This window comes from Grammomys surdaster, unplaced genomic scaffold (genome assembly GCF_004785775.1).
Source record: "Grammomys surdaster isolate TR1022 unplaced genomic scaffold, NIH_TR_1.0 123698, whole genome shotgun sequence".
Taxonomy (NCBI): domain Eukaryota; kingdom Metazoa; phylum Chordata; class Mammalia; order Rodentia; family Muridae; genus Grammomys; species Grammomys surdaster.
This window is the reverse complement of record NW_021618879.1, coordinates 3,164-22,674: the sequence shown is the minus strand read 5'-3', so window position 1 is coordinate 22,674 and position 19,511 is coordinate 3,164. Positions and strand designations below refer to the sequence as shown.

At 39.2% G+C, this 19,511-nt stretch overlaps 1 protein-coding gene across 1 annotated transcript; it reads left to right on the top strand.

Annotated features, from left to right (window-relative positions):
- Nucleotides 1–6,067: 6,067 nt before the first annotated feature.
- Nucleotides 6,068–18,968, top strand: LOC114636367 (solute carrier family 22 member 27-like; the record flags this gene model as incomplete). Its single annotated transcript, XM_028784496.1, has 4 exons — nucleotides 6,068–6,719; nucleotides 7,560–7,770; nucleotides 17,258–17,361; nucleotides 18,830–18,968. Coding segments are annotated over exons 1-4 (618 nt in total), but the record flags the coding sequence as incomplete, so codon positions are not given.
- Nucleotides 18,969–19,511: the final 543 nt, after the last annotated feature.

Sequence of the window (19,511 nt, the reverse complement as noted above, 5' to 3'; positions counted from 1 at the left end):
GCCATTTTTATTATATTAATCCTGCCAATCCATGAGGATGGGAGATCTTTCCATCTTCTGAGATCATCTTCAATTTCTTTCTTCAGGGACTTGAAGTTCTCTTCATATAGATCTTTCACTTGCTTAGTTAGAGTCACACCAAGGTATTAAATATTATTTGTAACTATTGTGAAAGGTGTCATTCCCTTAATATCTCTCTCAGCCAGTTTATCCTTTCAGTAGAGGAATGCTATTGATTTCTTTGAATTAAATTTATACCCAGCCTCTTTGCTGAAGTTGTTTATCAGATTTATTAGTTCTGTGGTAGAATTTTGGGGTTCACTTAAGTATACTATCATATCATCTGCAAATAGTGGTATTTTGACTTCTTCCTTTCCTATTTGTATCCCTTTGACTTCTATTTGTTGTCTAATTGCTCTGTCTAGGACTTCCAGTACTATGTTGAATAGGTAGGGAGAGTGTGGGCAGTTTTGTCTAGTCCCTGATGTTAGTGGGATTGCTTCAAGTTTCTCTCCATTTAGTTTGATGTTTGCTACTGATTTGCTGTATATTGCTTTTACTATGTTTAGGTATGGGCCTTGGATTCCTGATCTTTCCAAGACTTTTATCATGAAGGGGTATTGAATTTTGTCCAATGCTTTCTCGGCATCTGATGAGATGATCATGTGGTTTTTTTCCTTTGAGTTTGTTTATATAGTGGCTTATGTTGATAGATTTCCATAAATGAACCATTCCTGAATCCCTGGGGTGAAGCCTACTTGATCATGATTGGATGATTGCTTTAATGTGTTTTTGGATTAGTTTATAAGAACTTTATTGGGTATTTTTCATCAATATTCATAAATGTAATTGGTCTGGAATTCTTTTTTTTTCATGGGATTTTGTGTGGTTTAGGTATGAGTGAAATTTTGGCTTCATAGAGTAAAATTCTGGCTTCTTAGAATGAATTGGATAGTATTATTTATGTTTTTATTTTCTAGAATAGTTTGAAGAGAATTGGTATTACGTCTTCTTTGAAGGTCCAATAGAATTCTTCACTAAAACCATCTGGTCCTGAGCTTTTTTAGGTGGGGAGACTTCTTTTTCTTTTTTGTTTGTTTGATTGTTTTTTTCATTGGATATTTTATTTACATTTCAGATGTTATCCCCATACCCATTCCCCCATGTCCTGTCCAGGAACCCCCTATCCCATCCCCCTCCTACTGCTTCTAAGAGGGTGTGCCCCCACCTACCCCCCTACTCCCACCTCCCCACTCTCAAATTCCCCCACACATGGCATCCAGCCTTCATGAGACCAAGGATCTCCTCTTCCACCTATACCTGACAGGACCATCCTCGATTGCAATATACAGCTGTAGCCATGGGCCCCTCCCTAAGTGCCCCCAGGCTGGTGGTTTAGACCATGGGAACTCTGGTTGGTTGGTATTGCACTACTCATGAGGTCGCAAATCCTTTCAACTCCTTCAGTCTTAATTTTAACTCCTCCATTGGGAATCCCATGATCAGTTCAATGGTTAGCTGTAAGCATCTGCCTCTGAATATGTCAGACTCTTGCAAACCTCTAAGGAGACAGCTATGTCAGGCTCCTGTCAGCATGCACTTCCTGACATCCACATAAGCGTCTACCTTTGGTGACTGCACATGGAATGGGTACCCAGGTGGAATCATCTCCAGACAGCCCCTCCTTCAGTTTCTGTCCTACACTTTGTCTTTATATTTGCTCCCTTGAGTATTTTGTTGCTCCTTCTAAGAAGGACTGAAGCACCCCCCCACTTGGTCATCCTTCTTCATGAGCTTCATGTGGCCTGTAAGTTGAATCTTGGGCATTTCAAGGTTCTGGGCTAATATCCAATAATCAGTGAGTGAATGCCATGTGTGTTCTTTTGTGATTGGCTTACCTCACTGAGGATGATATTTTCTAGTTCCATCCATTTACCTAGGATTTTCTTGAGTTTATTGTTTTTAATAGTACCTAATTTTTTGTATCCATTCCTCTGGTGAAGGACATCTGGGTTCTTTCCAGCTTCTGGCTATTATAAATAAGGCTGCTATGAACATAGTTGAGAATATGTCCTTTTTATATGTTTGAGCATCTTCTGGGTATATGCCTATGGGTGGTATAGCTGGATCCTCAGGTAATGCTATGTCCAATTTTCTGAGGAGCCACCAGACTGATTTCCACAGTGGTTGTACCATCTTGCAGTCCCACCAACAATGAAGGAGTGTTCCTCTTTCTCTACACCCTCGCCAGCATCTACTATCAACTGAGTTTTTAATCTTAGTCATTTTCACTGGTGTGAGATGGAATCTCAGGGTTGCCTTGATTTGCATTTCCTTGATGACTAAGGATACTGAACATTTCTTTAGGTGCTTCTCCGTCATTCCAGTTTCTTCAGTTGAAAATTCTTTGTTGCCAGGCAGTAGTGGCGTACACCTTTAATCCAAGCACTTGGGAGGCAGAGGCAGGCGGATTTCTGAGTTCGAGGCCAGACTGGTCTACCGAGTGAGTTCCAGGACAGCCAGGGCTACACAGAGAAACCTTGCCTCGAAAAACCAAAAAATAAAAAAAAAGAAAAAAATAAAGAAAAGAAAATTCTTTATTAAGTTCTATACACCATTTTTAATAGGGTTATTTGTTTGTCTGGAGTCTAATTTCTTGAGTTCTTTGTATATATTATATATTAGCCCTCTATCAGATGTGGGATTGAAAAAGATCTTTTCCCAATTTGTTGGTTGTCGTTTTGTTGCCTTACAGAAACTTTGCAATCTTATGAGTCCCATTTGTCAATTCTTGATCTTAAAGCATATGCCATTGGTGTTCTGTTCAGGAACTTTTTCCCTGCGCCCAAGTATTCCAGGTTCTTCCCCACCTTCTCTTCTATTAGTTTCAGTGTATCTGGTTTTATGTGGAGGTCCTTTATCCACTTAGACTTGAGCTTTGTACAAGGAGATAAGAATGGATCAATTTTCATTCTTCTACATGTTGTCCTCCAGTTGAATCAGCCCCATTTGTTGAAAATGCTGTCCTTTTTCCACTGGACAGTTTTAGCTCTTTTGTCAAAGATCAAGTGACCATAGGTATGTGGTCATTTCTGGGTCTTCAATTCTATTTCATTGGTCTTCCTTCCTGTCTCTGTACCAATACCATGTAGTTTTTTCACTATTGCTCTGTAGTACAGCTTCAGGTCAGGGATGGTGATTCCCCCAGAAGTTCTTTTATTGTGGAGAATAGTTTTCGCTATCCTAGGTTTTTTGTTATTCCAAATGAATTTGAGAATTTCCTTTTCTAACTCTGTGAAGAATTGAGTTGGGATTTTAATGGGAATTGCATTGAATCTATAGATTGTTTTTGGCAAGATGCCATTTTTATTATATTAATCCTGCCAATCCATGAGGTTGGGAGATCTTTCCATCTTCTGAGATCTTCGGTTTCTTTCTTCAGGGACTTGAAGTTCTTGTCATACAGGTCTTTCACTTGTTTGGTTAGATTCACGCCAAGGTATTTTATATTATTTGCGACTGTTGTGAAGGGTGTCATTTCCATAATTTCTTTTTCAGTCTGTTTATCTTTCATGTAGAGGAAGGCTACTGATTTGTTTGAGTTGATTTTATAACCAGCCACTATGCTGAATTTTTTTTTATCAGGTTTAGGAGTTCTCTGGTGGACATTTTGGAGTCACTTAAGTATACTATCATATCATCTGCAAATAGTGATATTTTTACTTCTTCCTTTCCAATTTGTATCCCTTTGACTTCTTTTTGTTGTCTAATTGCTCTGTCTAGGACTTCCAGTACTATGTTGAATAGGTAGGGAGAGTGTGGGCAGTCTTGTCCAGTCCCTGATTTTAGTGGGATTGTTTCAAGTTTCTCTCCATTTATTTTGATGTCAGCTACTAGTTTGCTGTAAATTGCTTTTACTATGTTTAGGTATGGGCCTTGGATTTCTGATCTTTCCAAGACTTTTATCATGAAGGGATGTTGAATTTTGTCAAATTCTTTCTCAGCATCTAGTGAGATGATCATGTGGTTTTTTTCTTTGAGTTTTTTTATATAGTGGATTACATTGACAGATTTCCGAATATTGAACTATCCCTTCATTCCTGGGATAAAACCTACTTGATCATGACGGATGATTGTTTTAATGTGTTCTTGGATTTGGTTTGCTAGAATTTTATTGAGTATTTTTGCATCGATGTTCATAAGGGAGATTGGTCTGAAGTTCTCTTTGTTGGGTCTTTGTGAGGTTTGGGTATGAGTGTAATTGTAGCTTCATAGAATGAATTGGGTAGTGTTCCTTCTGTTTCTATTTTGTGGAGTAGTTTGAAGAGAATTGGTATTAGATCTTCCTTGAAGGTCTGATAGAATTCTGCACTAAAACCATCTGGTCCTGTGCTTTTTTTGGTGGGGAGACTTTTAATGACTGCTGCTATTTCCTTAGGGGTTATCGAACTGTTTAGATGGATTATCTGCTCCTGATTTAAATTTGGCACCTGGTATCTGTCTAGGAAATTGTCCATTTCATCCAGGTTTTCCAGTTTTGTTGAGTATAGGCCTTTGTAGTAGGATCTGATGATTTTTTGAATTTCTTCAGTTTCTGTTGTTATGTCTCCCTTTTCAGTTCTGATTTTATTAATTTGGATACTGTCTCTGTGCCCTCTGGTTAATCTGGCTAAGGGTTATTCTATCTTGTTGATTTTCTCAAAGAACCAACTCCTGGTTTTGTTGATATTTTGTATTGTTCTTTGTGTTTCTATTTGGTTGATTTCAGCCCTGAGTTGGATTATTTCCTGCCTTCTATTCCTCTTGGGTGTATTTGCTTCTTTTTGTTCTAAAGCTTTCATGTGTGCTGTCAAGTTGTTAATGTGTGCTCTCTCCAATTTCTTATTTTAGGCACTTAGAGCTATTAGTTTTCCTCTTAGCACTGCTTTCATGGAATTGATGGGGAGACTTTTAATGACTTCTTCTATCTCTTTAGGGGTTATGAGACTGTTCAGATGGTTTATTTGATTTTGATTTAACTTCTGTACCTTATATCTGTCTAGAATATTATGAACCACACAGAGATATCAGTCAATGCAAAATGCAAGAGGAATTTTAATGATCCAATGCATTGCGGTTGTCCTACACTGAAGGTAGAGTGGTGACCCTGGGCAGCTCATTTGGTCAGTTTTTATGGTTTTTAGGCAGCAGTCATTAAGCACAATGTGATTGGCAGAACAGTTGGACTTTTTAAATGGATCAGTCTTTAGTGAATCAGGTGGCAGGGACTTTTTTTGTCTGCAGGTGGCAAGGGTCATTCCATCTTGTGGAATGTGCCTACTGTGTTCTTGGTCTTCTCCACCTGCAGGTGTGTGGGGCAGTGGGCTATGAGAAAGCCAGAAAGCTTGGTAGAAATCTTCGAAGCCCCGGAAACCTCGGGCTGAAAAGGGTCACAGGACGGAAGGTTGCTTCAGATTTCCCATGCTAGTGGCCCTCTTAGCTTCCACTTCCCACAAAGAGACCCATGACCCTTATCACGTAGGATAGCACCTCCATGCAAATAAGGCATCCTCAAACACCCAAGCCAAACCAATAGGGGCTACCTGTTCTTTCCCCGAAACTGTATATATATAAATTCCAGAGCTCAAATTAAATGACTACTGCTGTGTGGTGCAAGGTCTCCTGCTGTCGGGGTGTTTTCCCGATCCCTCGCCAGTCGCCAGTCACGCACTTCAAAGGACAACACTCTCCTCTCCCCTCAGTGGGAAGAGTGAGCTGAACTAAAAGAGATGAGACACTTTTCTTCCGTGGGCTCTCGGAAGGAGAGAATTAAAAGAGCTGACAACACTTTCTCGCTTTTGGGGGCTGGGACGGAGGTCCCGCTCTGGTTTTCGGGCCACCAGAGGCCGCTGTGGAGCGAGCCCCGCCCTGTCGGCTGCTGAAGGCCGCTCGCCCACCCCCGCTGGCCCGGCTTGGAGCTGACGCCAGCCGTGGTATCCTGCGACAGTCCCGCCAGCCCGAGATCCCTAGGCGCGAGCACTGCACGACACAGATGGGTTCCCTCCCCAGTGGCCTGACGAATGTTAATCAGCCTTTCCCATCTGGCAAGTGTCTCATGACTTTTACAAAGTTCCTGAGCTGACCAGGAATGTTCATTAACCTCTCCCTTCTGGGAGAACCAGTGTTCCAAAGTTTCTCTTTACATCTTAATTAACTTAGCTTTAATTCTTTTCCTTAACTCTTTTAACAAAATTTAATATTAAACACAACATATGGATTAAAAAAATAAAATGGTTCACTTTGAAGTCTTTTAAATTGCATATTCTATAATACATGCCATCCATCTCAAAATTCTTTTAACCCAGAAATGTTTCTGTTCAAAGAAAGAACAGGGACAAAAAATGGAACAGAGACTGAAGGCAGGGTCAACTGGGGAACAGCCCCACTTGAGGATACATCATGTCTGCAGACACCAAACCCAACATTGTTGCCATGGTCAGGAGGTTCTTGTAGACAGGAACCAAGTGTGGCAGCTCCCGAGGAGGTCCAGCCAACAACTGACCAATACAGAGGCAGATGCTTGGAGCCAACCATCAGGCTAAACTCAGGAAACCTTGTTGGGGAGCTGGTAGAAGGACTAGAGGAACAGAGGGTGATTGCAACCCCATTGGAAGAACAACAGAGGCTGACCTGATCATCCAGTTCTCCCAGAGACAAGTTCACCAACCAAGGAGAGTGCTGTAAGTGATCTTTGGCTAGAGATACCTATGTATCTGAGCAGAGGATGGCCATGCCTGACAGCAATAAGAGGGGGGGGCTCTTGGTCCTGGGAGGTTTAATGCCCCAGGGTAGGAGGATGCTGCAATGGTATGGCAAAAGTGTTGGTGGGTGGAGGAGCACTCTCATACAGGCTAAAGGGAGTAGCGAGAGCAGATGTAGGATGGGGTGGGTATAGGGGATAACAAGGAAGTGAGATATTATTTGAGATGTAAACCAATGGAATGGTTAATAAAACTTAAAAAAAGGTAATAGATTAACTTTTTTTTTATTTTCTGAGATTTGCAGATCAATGTCCATATTTGACCATGAGAGTTATGTAAGCAAAATTCCTTTAAAAATAAATCTTTAACAAATCTAATTGTAGAAATAGAATCATTGGTAGAATGTTTGATGACTTTAAAAGAAGAAGCTCCGTACCTAACCCTTAGCTCACTAGAAGGTACTGTTTCTATGACTGCAATGGAAAGATGATGAGGGACACATTGAGAACAATTCAGGATCAACCCTGCTTAGAATATCTTTCTGAAATATAAGTTCTTTTTAAATGCTTTGTACTATCCTACATGGAAGTATTATTCGTCTTTCATTTGAGATAGTTATACAGTCTCAATGGCCTTTCTGGAACTCCTGAATCAAGTAGGAAGCCTAGGGAGATTCCAGATCTTTCAGATAATGTTTGTTATGGTCCTCAATGGCCTTATCACATCTCATAGTCTAATGGAGAACTTTACTGCAGCCATTCCTAGTCATCGGTGCTGGGTCCCTATACTTGACAATGACACTGTCTCTGATAATGACAGTAGGAAACTGAGCCAAGATGACCTCCTGAGGATCTCCATCTCCTTGGACTCTAACCTGAGACTGGATAAGTGTCGTCGTTTTGCCCAACCACAGTGGCATCTTCTTCATTTGAATGGCAATTTCTCCAATGTGACAGAGCCAGCCACTGAGCCATGTGTGGATGGCTGGGTGTATGATAGGAGCAACTTCTTTTCCACCACTGTGACTGAAGTAAGTCATTTCCCAAAATGTATTCATGATGTGGCTTTACTGATAGTACAAATAGTGGATATCTATTTAGCTCAGTCTTCAACTTTAAGCCAACATTAATTACTGGTATATTAAATGTGAAACATTTCTTATTCTTCTAGTATTTTATTCTAAGGATGATGACAGTTTATGAATTAGTTTATTTATAAGTATTTTCTAGAATATGTGTGTGTGTGTGTGTGTGTGTGTGTGTACCACATGTGTGCTTGGTACACAACTATGTAAAAAGAAAGTGTTGTATTCCAGGAAACTGAAATTAGAGATGTTTGTTAGCCACTACGTATATGCTAAGAACTGAACTCAGGTCTTTTGCAGCAGCAGTAAGTGCTCTTTATTGCTTATGTATCTCTTAACCTCATGTACTAATTAAGTTTAAGCTAATACTTATGTGTCTTCTTAGATATGGTATGACAAGGTAGTGTTATTAAGTCTTGATTTAAAATGTAAAAAGAACTGGGTGAGTATATAAAACCACAAGGTCAGCTAAGGCTATTGCTCAAAGGTAGAGTAATTATGTTTCATGTGTGTGAGACAGGATTCAATCTCCACATTTCCAAAGAAAGGATATTATGTTTTACCTCTATATGAGGCTAGAATGTTTCTCATTGTTAGAACACTGTCCCACTTGGTTAAATACTCAGTTTTAGCAAACATAAGAAAAGAAGGGCCTTTCAGTTTGTGCCTTAGCACTGAGCAGATTTTGGGCTTCAGCTCTGCACCCAATCTCACAAAACCCAGAGGAGGTGGGGTTCCCAGGAGCTCTAACCCTGGAAGTATCTTAGGTAAGGAGAAAGCAATACCTGCCCCAAACAAGGGGTAACTGGGAACCACTGGGACCCAGGAATACACTACTGGTCAGGAGCACTGGTTCTTCAGGTCTGTTCCAGAGCATTGAGCAGATCTTGGACTTCAGTTCTAATCCCAGCAGCAACATCCACTCCAAACAGTTCTCACACTAACAAGATAATAGGAAAGACAGGCTCCAGTCAGGGACATCACGGGTAGCACTAAGGAGATCTAGATGGCAAAAGGCAAGCACAAGAACATAAGCATCAGCAACCTAGGGTACTTGGCATCATCAGAACCTAGTTCTCCCTCAATGGAAAGTCCTCAATTCCCCATTTCACCAGGAAAACAAGATTCAGATTTAAACTCACTTCTAATGATGATGATAGAGGACTTTAAGATGGACATAAATAATACTCTCAAAGAAACTGAGGAGAACACAGGTAAACAGGTAGAAGCCCTTAAAGAGGAAACACAAAAATCCCTTAAAGAATTACTAGAAAATACAACCAAACAGGTGAAGGAATTGAACAAAACCATCCAGGATTTAAAAATGTAAATAGAAATAATAAAGAAATCTCAAAGGGAGACTACCCTGGAGATGGAAAAACCTAGGAAAAAAATCAGGAATCATAGATACAAGCATCACCAACAGAATACAAGAGATAGAAGAGAGAATCTCAGGTGCATAAGATACTATAGAAAATATTGACACAACTGTCAAAGAAAACACAAAGTGCAAAACGTTCCTAACCCAAAACATTCAGGAAATCCAGGACACAATGAGAAGTACAAACCTAAGAATAATAGGTACAGATGAGAGTGAAGATTCCCAACTTAAATGGCCAGTAATATCTTTAACAAAATTATTGAGGAAAACTTCCCTAACCTAAAGAACTATATGCCCATAAAAACACAAGAAGCCTACAGAACACCAAGTAGACTAGACCAGAAAAGAAACACCTCCCATCACATAATAATAAGAACATCAAATGCACAAAACAAAGAAAGAATATTAAAAGCAGTAAGGGAAAAAAGCCAAGTAACATATAAAGAATTACACCAGACTTCTCACCAGAGACTATAAAAGGCAGAAGATCTTGGGTAGATGTTATACAGACCCCAAGAGAACACACATGCCAGCCCAGGCTACTATACCCAGCAAAATTCTCAATTAACATAAATGGAGAAATCAAGATATTCCATGACAAAACCAAATTTACATAATATGTTTCCACAAGCCCAGCATGACAAAGGATAATAGAGGGAAAACTCCAATACAAGGAGGGAAATTATGCCCTAGAAAGAGCAAGAAAGTAATCTTCCAACAGATTCAAAAGAAGATAGCCACACAAACAATGCCACTGCTAATAACAAAAATAACAGGAAGCAACAAGCTCCTCTCCTTATATCTCTTAATACCAATGGACTCAATTCCCCAGTAAAAAGACATAGACTAATGGGCTGGATATGTAAACAGGACCCAGCGTTTTGGTGCATACAGGAAACCCACCTCAATGACAAAGACAGACACTACCCTAGAGTAAAAGGCTAGAAAACAATTTTTCAAGCAAATAATCCTAAGAAACAAGCTGGAGTAGCCAATCTAATATCAAATAAAATCAACTTTCAACCTAAAGCTATCAAAAAAGATAAAGGAGAACTTTGCATACTCATCAAAGGAAAAGTCAACTAACATGAACTCTCAATTATGAACATCTAGGCACCAAATGCAAGAGACCCCACTTTCATAAAAGAAACCTTGCTAAAGCTCAAAGCACACATTGCACCTCACAAAATAATAGTGGGAGACTCCAATATCCCACTCTCAGCAATGGACAGATCATGAAAACAGAAACTAAACAGAGATACAGTGAAATTAACAAAAATTATGAATCAAATGGATTTAACAGATATCTATAGAACATTTCATCCTAAAACAAAAGAATATACCTTTTTTTCTCAGCACCTCATGGTACCTTCTCCAAAATAGAAATTATAATTGGTCACAAAACAGGCCTCAACCTATACAAGAACATTGCAATAATCCTATGCATCCTATCAGATCACCATGGACTAAGGCTAGTCTTCAATAACGACAAAAACAATGGAAAGCCCACATTCACATGGAAACTGCACAACACTCTACTCAATGATAACGTGGTCAGGGGAGAAATTAAAAAAGAAATTAAAGACTTTTTAGAATTTAATGAAAATGACACACCACACAAAAACTTATGGGACAGAATGAAAGCAGTACTCTCAGAGGAAAACTCATAGCTCTCAGTGCTTACAAAAAGAAACTGAGAGAGCATACACTAGGAGATTGACAACACACCTGAAAGCTCCAGAACAAAAAGAAGCAAACACACCCAAGAGGAGAAGACTGCAGGAATAATTAAACTCAGGGTTGAAATCAGCCAACTGAAACAAAAAGAACTATACAAAGAATGAATAAAACCAGGAGCTGGTTCTTTGAGAAAATCAACAAGATAGATAAACCCTTAGCCAGACTAATCAGAGGGCAGAGAGGAAGTATCCAAATTAATAAAATCAGAATTGAAAAAGGTGACATAACAACAGAAACTGAGCAAATTAAAAAGAAATCATCAGATCCTACTACAAAAGCCTATACTCAACAAAATTGGAAAATCTGGAATCAAATGGGCAATTTTTTTTGTACAAATGGCAGTTACCAAAGTTAAATCAGGACCAGATAAATCATCTAAATAGTCCCATAAACCCAAAAGAAATAGAAGCAGTCATTAAAATGTTCCCACCAAAAAAAGTCCGGGACTAGATGGGTTTAGTGCAGAGTTCTATCAGACTTTCAATGAAAACCTAATACCAATTCTCTATAAACTGTTCTGCAAAACAGAAACAGAAGGAACACTACCCAATTCATTCTATGAAGCCACAATTACACTCATACCTAAACCACACAAAGACCCAACAAAGAGAACTTCAGACCAATCTCCCTTATGAATATCGATGCAATAATACTCAATAAAATTCTCGCAAATGAAATCCAAGAACACATCAAAACAATCATCCATCATGATCAAGTATGCTTTATCCCAGGAATGCAGGGATGGTTCAAATATACAGAAATCCATCAGTGTAATCCACTATATAAACAAACTCAAAAGAAAAAACCCCACATAATTATATCACTAGATACTGAGAAATAATTTGACAAAATTCAACACTCCTTCATGAAAAAAGTCTTGGAAAGATTGGAAATCCAGGACCCATACCTAAACACAGTAAAAGCAATATACAGCAAACCAGTAGTCAACATCAAACTAAATGGAGAGAAACACGAAGCAATCCCAGTAAAATCAGGGACTAGAGAAGGCTGCCCACTATCTTCCTACCTATTCAATATAGTACTCAAAGTCCTAGCCATAGCAATTAGGCAACAAAAGGAAGTCAAAGAGATACAAATTGGAAAGGAAGAAGTCAAAATATCACTATTTGCAGATGATATGATAGTATAATTAAGTGACTCCAAAATGTCCACCAGAGAACTCCTAAACCTGATAAACAACTTTAGCAAAATGGCTGGATATAAAATTAACTCAAATAAATCAGTAGCCTTCCTCTACTCAAAATGTAAATAGGCTAAGAAAGAAATTAGGGAAATGACGCCCTTCACAATAGTCAGAAATAATATAAAATACCTTGGTGTGAATCTAACCAAGGAAGTGAAAGATCCAAACTACAAGAACTTCAAGTCCCTGAAGAAAGAAATTGAAGCAGATCTCAGAAGATGGAAAGATCTCCCATGCTCATGGATTGGCAGAATTAATATAGTAAAAATGGCTATCTTGTCAAAAGCAATCTACAGATTCAGTGCAATTCCCATTAAAATCCCAACTCAATTCTTCACAGAGACAGAAAGAGTAATTCTCAAATTCATTTGGAATAACAAAAAACACAGGATAGTGAACACTATCCTCCACAATAAAAGAAGTTCTGTTGGAATCACCATCCCTGACATCAAGCTGTACTACAGAGCAATAGTGATAAAAACTGCATGGTTTTCGTACAGGGACAGGTTGTAGATCAATGGAAGAGAATAGTCAATAGGACAAATCGGCAGACTACAGATTTAGAAAAAAAATCTTCACAAACCATATATCTCATATAAAGACTCAGAAATGAATCCCCATACCTATGGTCACTTGATCTTTGACAAAGGAGCTAAAACCATCCAGTGGAAAAAAGGACAGCAGTTTCAACAAATGGTGCTGGTTCAACTGGAGGACAACATGTAGAAGAATGCAAATTGATCCATACTTATCTCCTTGTACAAAACTCAAGTCCAAGTGGATCAAAGACCTTCACATAAAACTAGATACACTGAAATGAATAAAAGAGAAAATGGGGGAAAGCCTCAAACACATGGGCACAGGGGAAATGTTCCTGAACAGAACACCAATTACTTATGCTCTAAGATTAAGAATTGACAAATGGGACATCATAAAACTGCAAAGCTTCTATAAAGCAATGGACACTGTCAATAGGACAAAGTGGCAACCAACAGATTGGGAAAAGATCTTTACCAATCCTACAGCTGATAGAGGGCTAATATCTAAGGTATACAAAGAACTGAAGAAATTAGACTCTAGACAATTAGATAACCCTATCAAAAATGGAGTACAGAGCTAAACAAAGAATTCTCAACTGAGGAAACTCAATGGCTGAGAAGCACCTAAAGAACTGTTCAACAAGGCCATCGGAGCTGAAAGGGTTTGTGGCCCCATGAGGAGAGCAACAATACCAACCAACCACAGCTCCCAGGGTTTAAACCACCAGCCTGAGCGCACTTAGGGAGGGATCCAGGGCTTCAGCTGAATAAGTAAGAGTGGAGGACCCTGCTGGGCATAGGTGGAAGAAGAGATCCTTGACCTCATGAAGGCTGGACACCCCAGGGGGTGGGAATTTGAGGGTGGAGAGGTAGGAGTGGGGAGGGGTAGGTAGGGGTTTCATCGGCAGAGAAGAAGGAGGAGGAGGGGTAAGGGCATAGGGGGTTCCTGGGTGGGTGGGGGATGGTGTAAGGGGACAACATATGAAATGTAAACAAAACATCCAAAAAAAAAAACTGTTCAACATCCTTAGTCATCAAGAAAATGTTAATCAAACCAACCCTAAGATTCCACCTCATACCAGTCAGAATGGCTAAGATCAAAAACTCAGGTAACACCAGAGGTGAGGATATGGAGAAAGAGGAACACTCCTCCATTGTTGATGGGATTGCAAAATGGTACAACCACTATTGAAAGCAGTCTGGCAGTTTCTCAGAAAATTGAACATAGTATTACCTGAGGACTCAGCTATACCACTCCTGGACATATACTCAAAAGATGTTCCAACATACAACAGGGACACATTCTCCACTATGTTCATAGCAGCCTTAATTATATTAGCTAGAAGCTGGAAAGAACCCAGGTGTTCTTCAACAGAGGAATGGATACAGAAAATATGATACATTTAAACAATGGAGTGCTACTCAGCTATTAAAAACAATGAGTTCATAAAATTCTTAGGCAAATTGGTGGAACTGGAAAATATAATCTTTGGTGAGGTAACCCAATCACAAAAGAACACACATGGTATGCTCTCACTGATAAGTAAATATTAGCCCAAAATCTCACAATACCTAAGATTCAATGCATAGACCACATGAAGCTCAAGAAGAAGAAGGAAGACCAACGTGTGGGTGCTTTGGTTCTTCCTAGAAGGAGTATCAAAATACTCAACAAGAGCTCCCAGAGTCTAAACTTCCAGCCTGGGAACACAAAGGGACTCATGGGTCCACCTGTATAGGTAGTTGAGGATGGCCTTATCAGACATCAGTGGAAGAGGTGGACCTTGGTCCCTGAATGTTTGGATGCCCTAGTGTTAGAGAATTTGAGAGCAGGGAGTTGGGAATGGGTGGGTGGGTGGGGGCTCACCCTCATAGAAGTTGGACGAGGGCTGATGGGATAAGGGCTTTTGGGGAGAATGGGAGAGGGAATGATATTGAAAGCTAAATAAATAAAATATCCAATTTAAAAAAAAACATAATGGAGTTGGCAATTGTAGTCTAGCAGTCGAGACTTTCGGTCACCAATTTATTATGGGGATTCCATATAATCCTCAAGGACAAGGTATTGTGGAAGAGGTCTATGGAACTTTAAAAAAAAGATTGGTGATACATTCTGTTGCTGAGATAAAGAATGATACCGACCTATGAGCTTGCTGCGTGCCCTGACAAAGGTGGCTGGGGAGCTCTATTGGACATATGTTCTTGACCCACCTTTGCTTGCCTATATCCCAGATAAGACAAACTCCCTGCCTCAAGTTTTAGACCTTGTGGGACAGATAATCAAAAAGAGAAATTATAATGTTTCTTTTATTTTTCTTAAAGGTGACCATTTGTTAGGACTCAATCATGGACTGTCCTAGAAATCAATCCAATATGGGAAATAACAGTCTACTTTTAGAAGCCTGGATCTGGACATTTTCAGAGACATATTTGGAAGTTAGCTGTAGCTCACTTTGATGTTATAATAGCAAGAGATAAAGTTGGGACAGGATCTGGATTTCAAACAAGGGTTGGTGCATGTTTTAAGGCTTTTAAAACTGTCAAGCTAAAACTGATTTTGTCTCTTCTACAGTATTTATTGTAAGTTGCATTGATTGTCTAATTTCCAATTGTGTTAGTGTGTTGAAACCTGGCAGGTCTGTTTCAGGGGTTTATCAACCAGACCTGGTTGTCCTACTGCCCTGAGTATCAGAAAACCTTGATTCTCTGAAAAAATCTTGAAAGTGCTAGAAGTGAGTTAGGCTTTAAGCAGAAGCAAGAGAGTAGCCAGCTTGATTATTGCTGGTATAACAGCTTCAATTTCATTAATTGCTAGCACTACTGGTTCTTCAATAGCATTAACACAAGGAGTTAAGACTACTATTTTTGTTAACCATCTAGCAAAAAAATATTACTAGTGTACTGAGTATACAAATGGATTTATATAGGTATCTGGAACAGCAGATGATGCTGTATAACCTATTCAACTTATCTGAAGGAGGTTCAGGGTTCAAGAGTTAGGAGCCATCCCAAGTGTCATGACAAATATCATTGAAGTAGTGTTACATCTAAAATTTACAATGATTGTCATTATAATTAAAAAAAGTTTAAAGACACCTATATGGTATTTGGCATAATCCTAACACCTCTCTGGGTGTTTTAACTTTGCATACTGAGATTATGAATTTAAAGAATGATGCGCTGTTGAATTTTGATGCTGCAGATAATGCTGATAAAATTACCCATGGCCTGAGGTCAGTATTTCCATTTTGGTCAAACCTCAGGCATGGCATATATAGTTTGATCATTCTAGCTCTTCTTGTCCTGGGAATATTTTTATTCTTGCCCATCATGTTAAAGCTTGTCAGTAACTACAACAACAGGCTGGCAGCCAAAGTACATGACTTCAAACTGATAATGGGCCCCCAGATAGAGTTATTAATTTAACAGGCTGGCAAGCTAAGGACAGGTAAGATTCTGCACAGAGACTTACCAATCTAAGACATAAGTGCATTGCTTATGATAATGTATATTCCATGAAGCGTAAGGAAGGCTTTCTTGGCAGAACGACCTAAGGCAGGCTCAGACTGGTTCATGTAACAGAAAAGGGAAGATGTGGAGAGTTTTTGGAGCTGCCTGGCAGAAATCTGTCATTGGCTAAGGACAAGGAAATGGGCTGCTTGGAAGGAATCTTACACAGGCCAAGTACAAGGAAATGGACTGCAGGTAGGGATCTGACATTGGTCTGGAATAAAGAAGTAATTTCAGGCAGAAATCTAAATCCTAGGCTAGAATAAAGAAGAAATTTCAGGCAGGAATCTAAATCTTAGGCTAGAACAAAGAAGTAGGCTTCAGGCATGAAAATGACTTTGGGCTAGGAAAGGGAAGTAGGCTCAGATATTTTGGTCATCCTGATAAGCCCTTAGAAATAGTGATCACAGGAGTGATTGCGGGACTCTGTTTATTGTCTTGAGTGTTCTTTTACTATCTGGGTTTACTGTCTTGCTTGTTCCTTGACTATTTGCATCTATTGTATTGCTAGTTCTTCAACCTAGAATTGACCTTAATACTTGCATGTAATTAAAATGGTGTAAAAGCAAAAAAGCAGGAGGAGGGATGGGATAGGGGGTTAATGGGTTGGGGGAATGGGAAAGGGGGATGGCATCTGAAATGTAAATAAATAAAATATTGAATAAGAAAATAAAAGAAGGAAAGGAATAAGAGAGATACGAAGAGAATGCAGTCATTTCTTGGCTCTATCTGTACCTAGTGGAGTAATATGAGAGTTTATACTCTGATATGTGTGATCCAGAAAATTCTTTTAAGTATCTCAAATGACTTTACTTTATGGCTTATTGGAGAGCACGTCTTAGTCTGTTTTACAAATCCTTATCATAAGCTACAGATAGTTTGATGAAGGTTCTTAGAGAGAGGTATCTTCAGCTTATAGTAGAAATAATTTAGTATTCAAAAGGAATGTTGCAGAGTAAGACAGGGATACAAAGTTTCACCAGATGTTATGGTGAAGGCTTAGAACAAATGGCACTGTGTAGCTATAATTTCTGAGTTCGTCATTTTCTTCTTTTTTAGTGGGACCTGGTGTGTGAATCTCAGGTACTGAATTCTGTCACTAAATTTTCATTTATGATTGGCCTATTTATAGGAAGTATCATATGTGGCCATCTGTCAGACAGGTGAGTGTGTTTAAAGTGCTCTACATGCACTCTTAGCAGCTATGACTCATTGAAGATCAAATATTGATTATATATCATCTGTTCTAGTTCTGTCCCTGAACTAATAAAAAAAAAATCAGTGGACAGATGTTCAAGAGGTAGGTGCGTAAGACAGTTTAGAAATAGAGAATTAATTATGGGATCAGGACTAAGAAATGTCACACCATTAATTTCACAGTATTTATATACTTTGTCAAAAAACATGTTGTTCTGGTCAAGACATTTAGGTCCCTTCCTCCTGGACATTTAACTGAGTAGATATGATGTCAAGTTAAAAAATACGGTATTTTAGTTGCTTCATCATGACAAGCAGAATGCCTCTTGATGCCTATGAAATATGCAACCATGTGTCATTGGAGGTGTATTGACTGAAGGAGACAGTTGTCTGACTCCAAGCCTATCAGTGATAACATCTCCATCTTGCTGCCAGGGTCAAACTAAGTTCATGTTTCCAGGCTAGAAACCAGCTTCTATCCTGTTTCTCCAGATGTTTCTTGTTTGTCTGTTAATGAATTAGAAAAGAATGCAAATAGAGAAATTGCCTGTTATCTAAATGAAGATACACAAGTCATAAATGTATAAAACTGATTCCTTGACATGATCTAATTGACTTCATGCAACTTTACATTTACTTATTTATTCCCTAATCATTTTGAGTTATGGGCCACATATCCAGAATGAGGTCTGACCTTCAAGACTCTGAGTCAAGGACCTGGTAACCCATAAACCCTGGATAAAGCCCAACTACACAAATTTACTCCCTTCCGGTGACTGGCTGGCCCCAGTCAGTGACAAAACCTTAATGGAAATTCCTTTCTCAACTTTTTGTGTCAAAATATGACTAGACAATTCCACAACCCTTCTGCTCCTCCCTTGCTTTGTGGTTTAATCTTTAAAAGATGTTGTACAATTTCCCTTCAAGGACACGGTTCAAATCCAGAGCTGATCACCTGTTTGAGTGATCAGAGTATAAAGCCTTCATTTTAATCTTACCTTTTTGATGTGAATTTCCTCAGCTTCTCCTAGAACCCAACATTGGGAAGTTATAGGTATTATCACTTCTATGCTTGCTTCTGCTGACACATTTTTCTGAGAGTTACAGAATCCATACTATTATGTAACCAGGTAAGTAAATACTGTAAACATTAATTGTGGAATAAGAATCGGCACCTTATGCCAGATAATATTTTCCTTAAATGAAGAACAGTTTCTGCAAATCAACTTGCTTCAGTTTCCTTCCCTGTTATATGAACTCTCCTTAAAACAAAGTAGGTTGAAGTAGAGGAGAGCCAGTTACATTTTTTTTTATGAAGGTATAAATTTCATTTCCAGGTGTCAGAAGTAGTGACATAACATGGTCTTTCTAAAAATTACAGCTCTAAAGTATTTTTTTTAATTTTATTTAATCTTTTTGTTTTTTACACTACAGATTTTATTCCCCTCCTGGTCTACCCTCTGACTGTTCCCGATTCCATCCCTCCTCCCCAACCCATCTCCACAGGGATGTCCCCAACTACTTACCACACCACCAGACTTCTAAACTCCCTGGAGTCTCAAGACTCTCGAGGGTTAGGTTCATCTTCTCTGACTTAACCCAGACCCAGCAGTCGTCTGCTGTATATGTGTTGGGAGCCTCATATCAGCAGATGTATGATACCTGATTGGTCATCCAGTTTCTGAAAGATCTCAGGGATCTAGGTTAGTTGAGACTGCTGGACCTCCTACAGGGTCCCCCCCTCAGATTCTACCAGCTTTTCTCTAATTCAACCACAGGGGTCAGCAGCTTCTGTCCATTGTTTGGGTGAAAATATCTGCATCTGACTCTTTCAGCTGCTTGTCTTTGGAGGGAAGTCATGATAAGTCCCTTTTTTGAGTGCTCCATAGCTTCAGTAATATTGTCAGGCCTTGGGACCTTCCCTTGAGCTAGATCCCAATTTGTTTCTGTCACTGGAGACAGGATATTTACAGGGAAATGAAACATGGGCTGTTCTAGGGGAGGTGAAACATTTACTGTGCAGGAAAACTCAGAAGGTAAACAATCAAATAACTTAAGTCCCTGAAAGTGACCAGATTAGTTAGTCCTCTCCTTTTTCATGCATTTGTCTGTGACA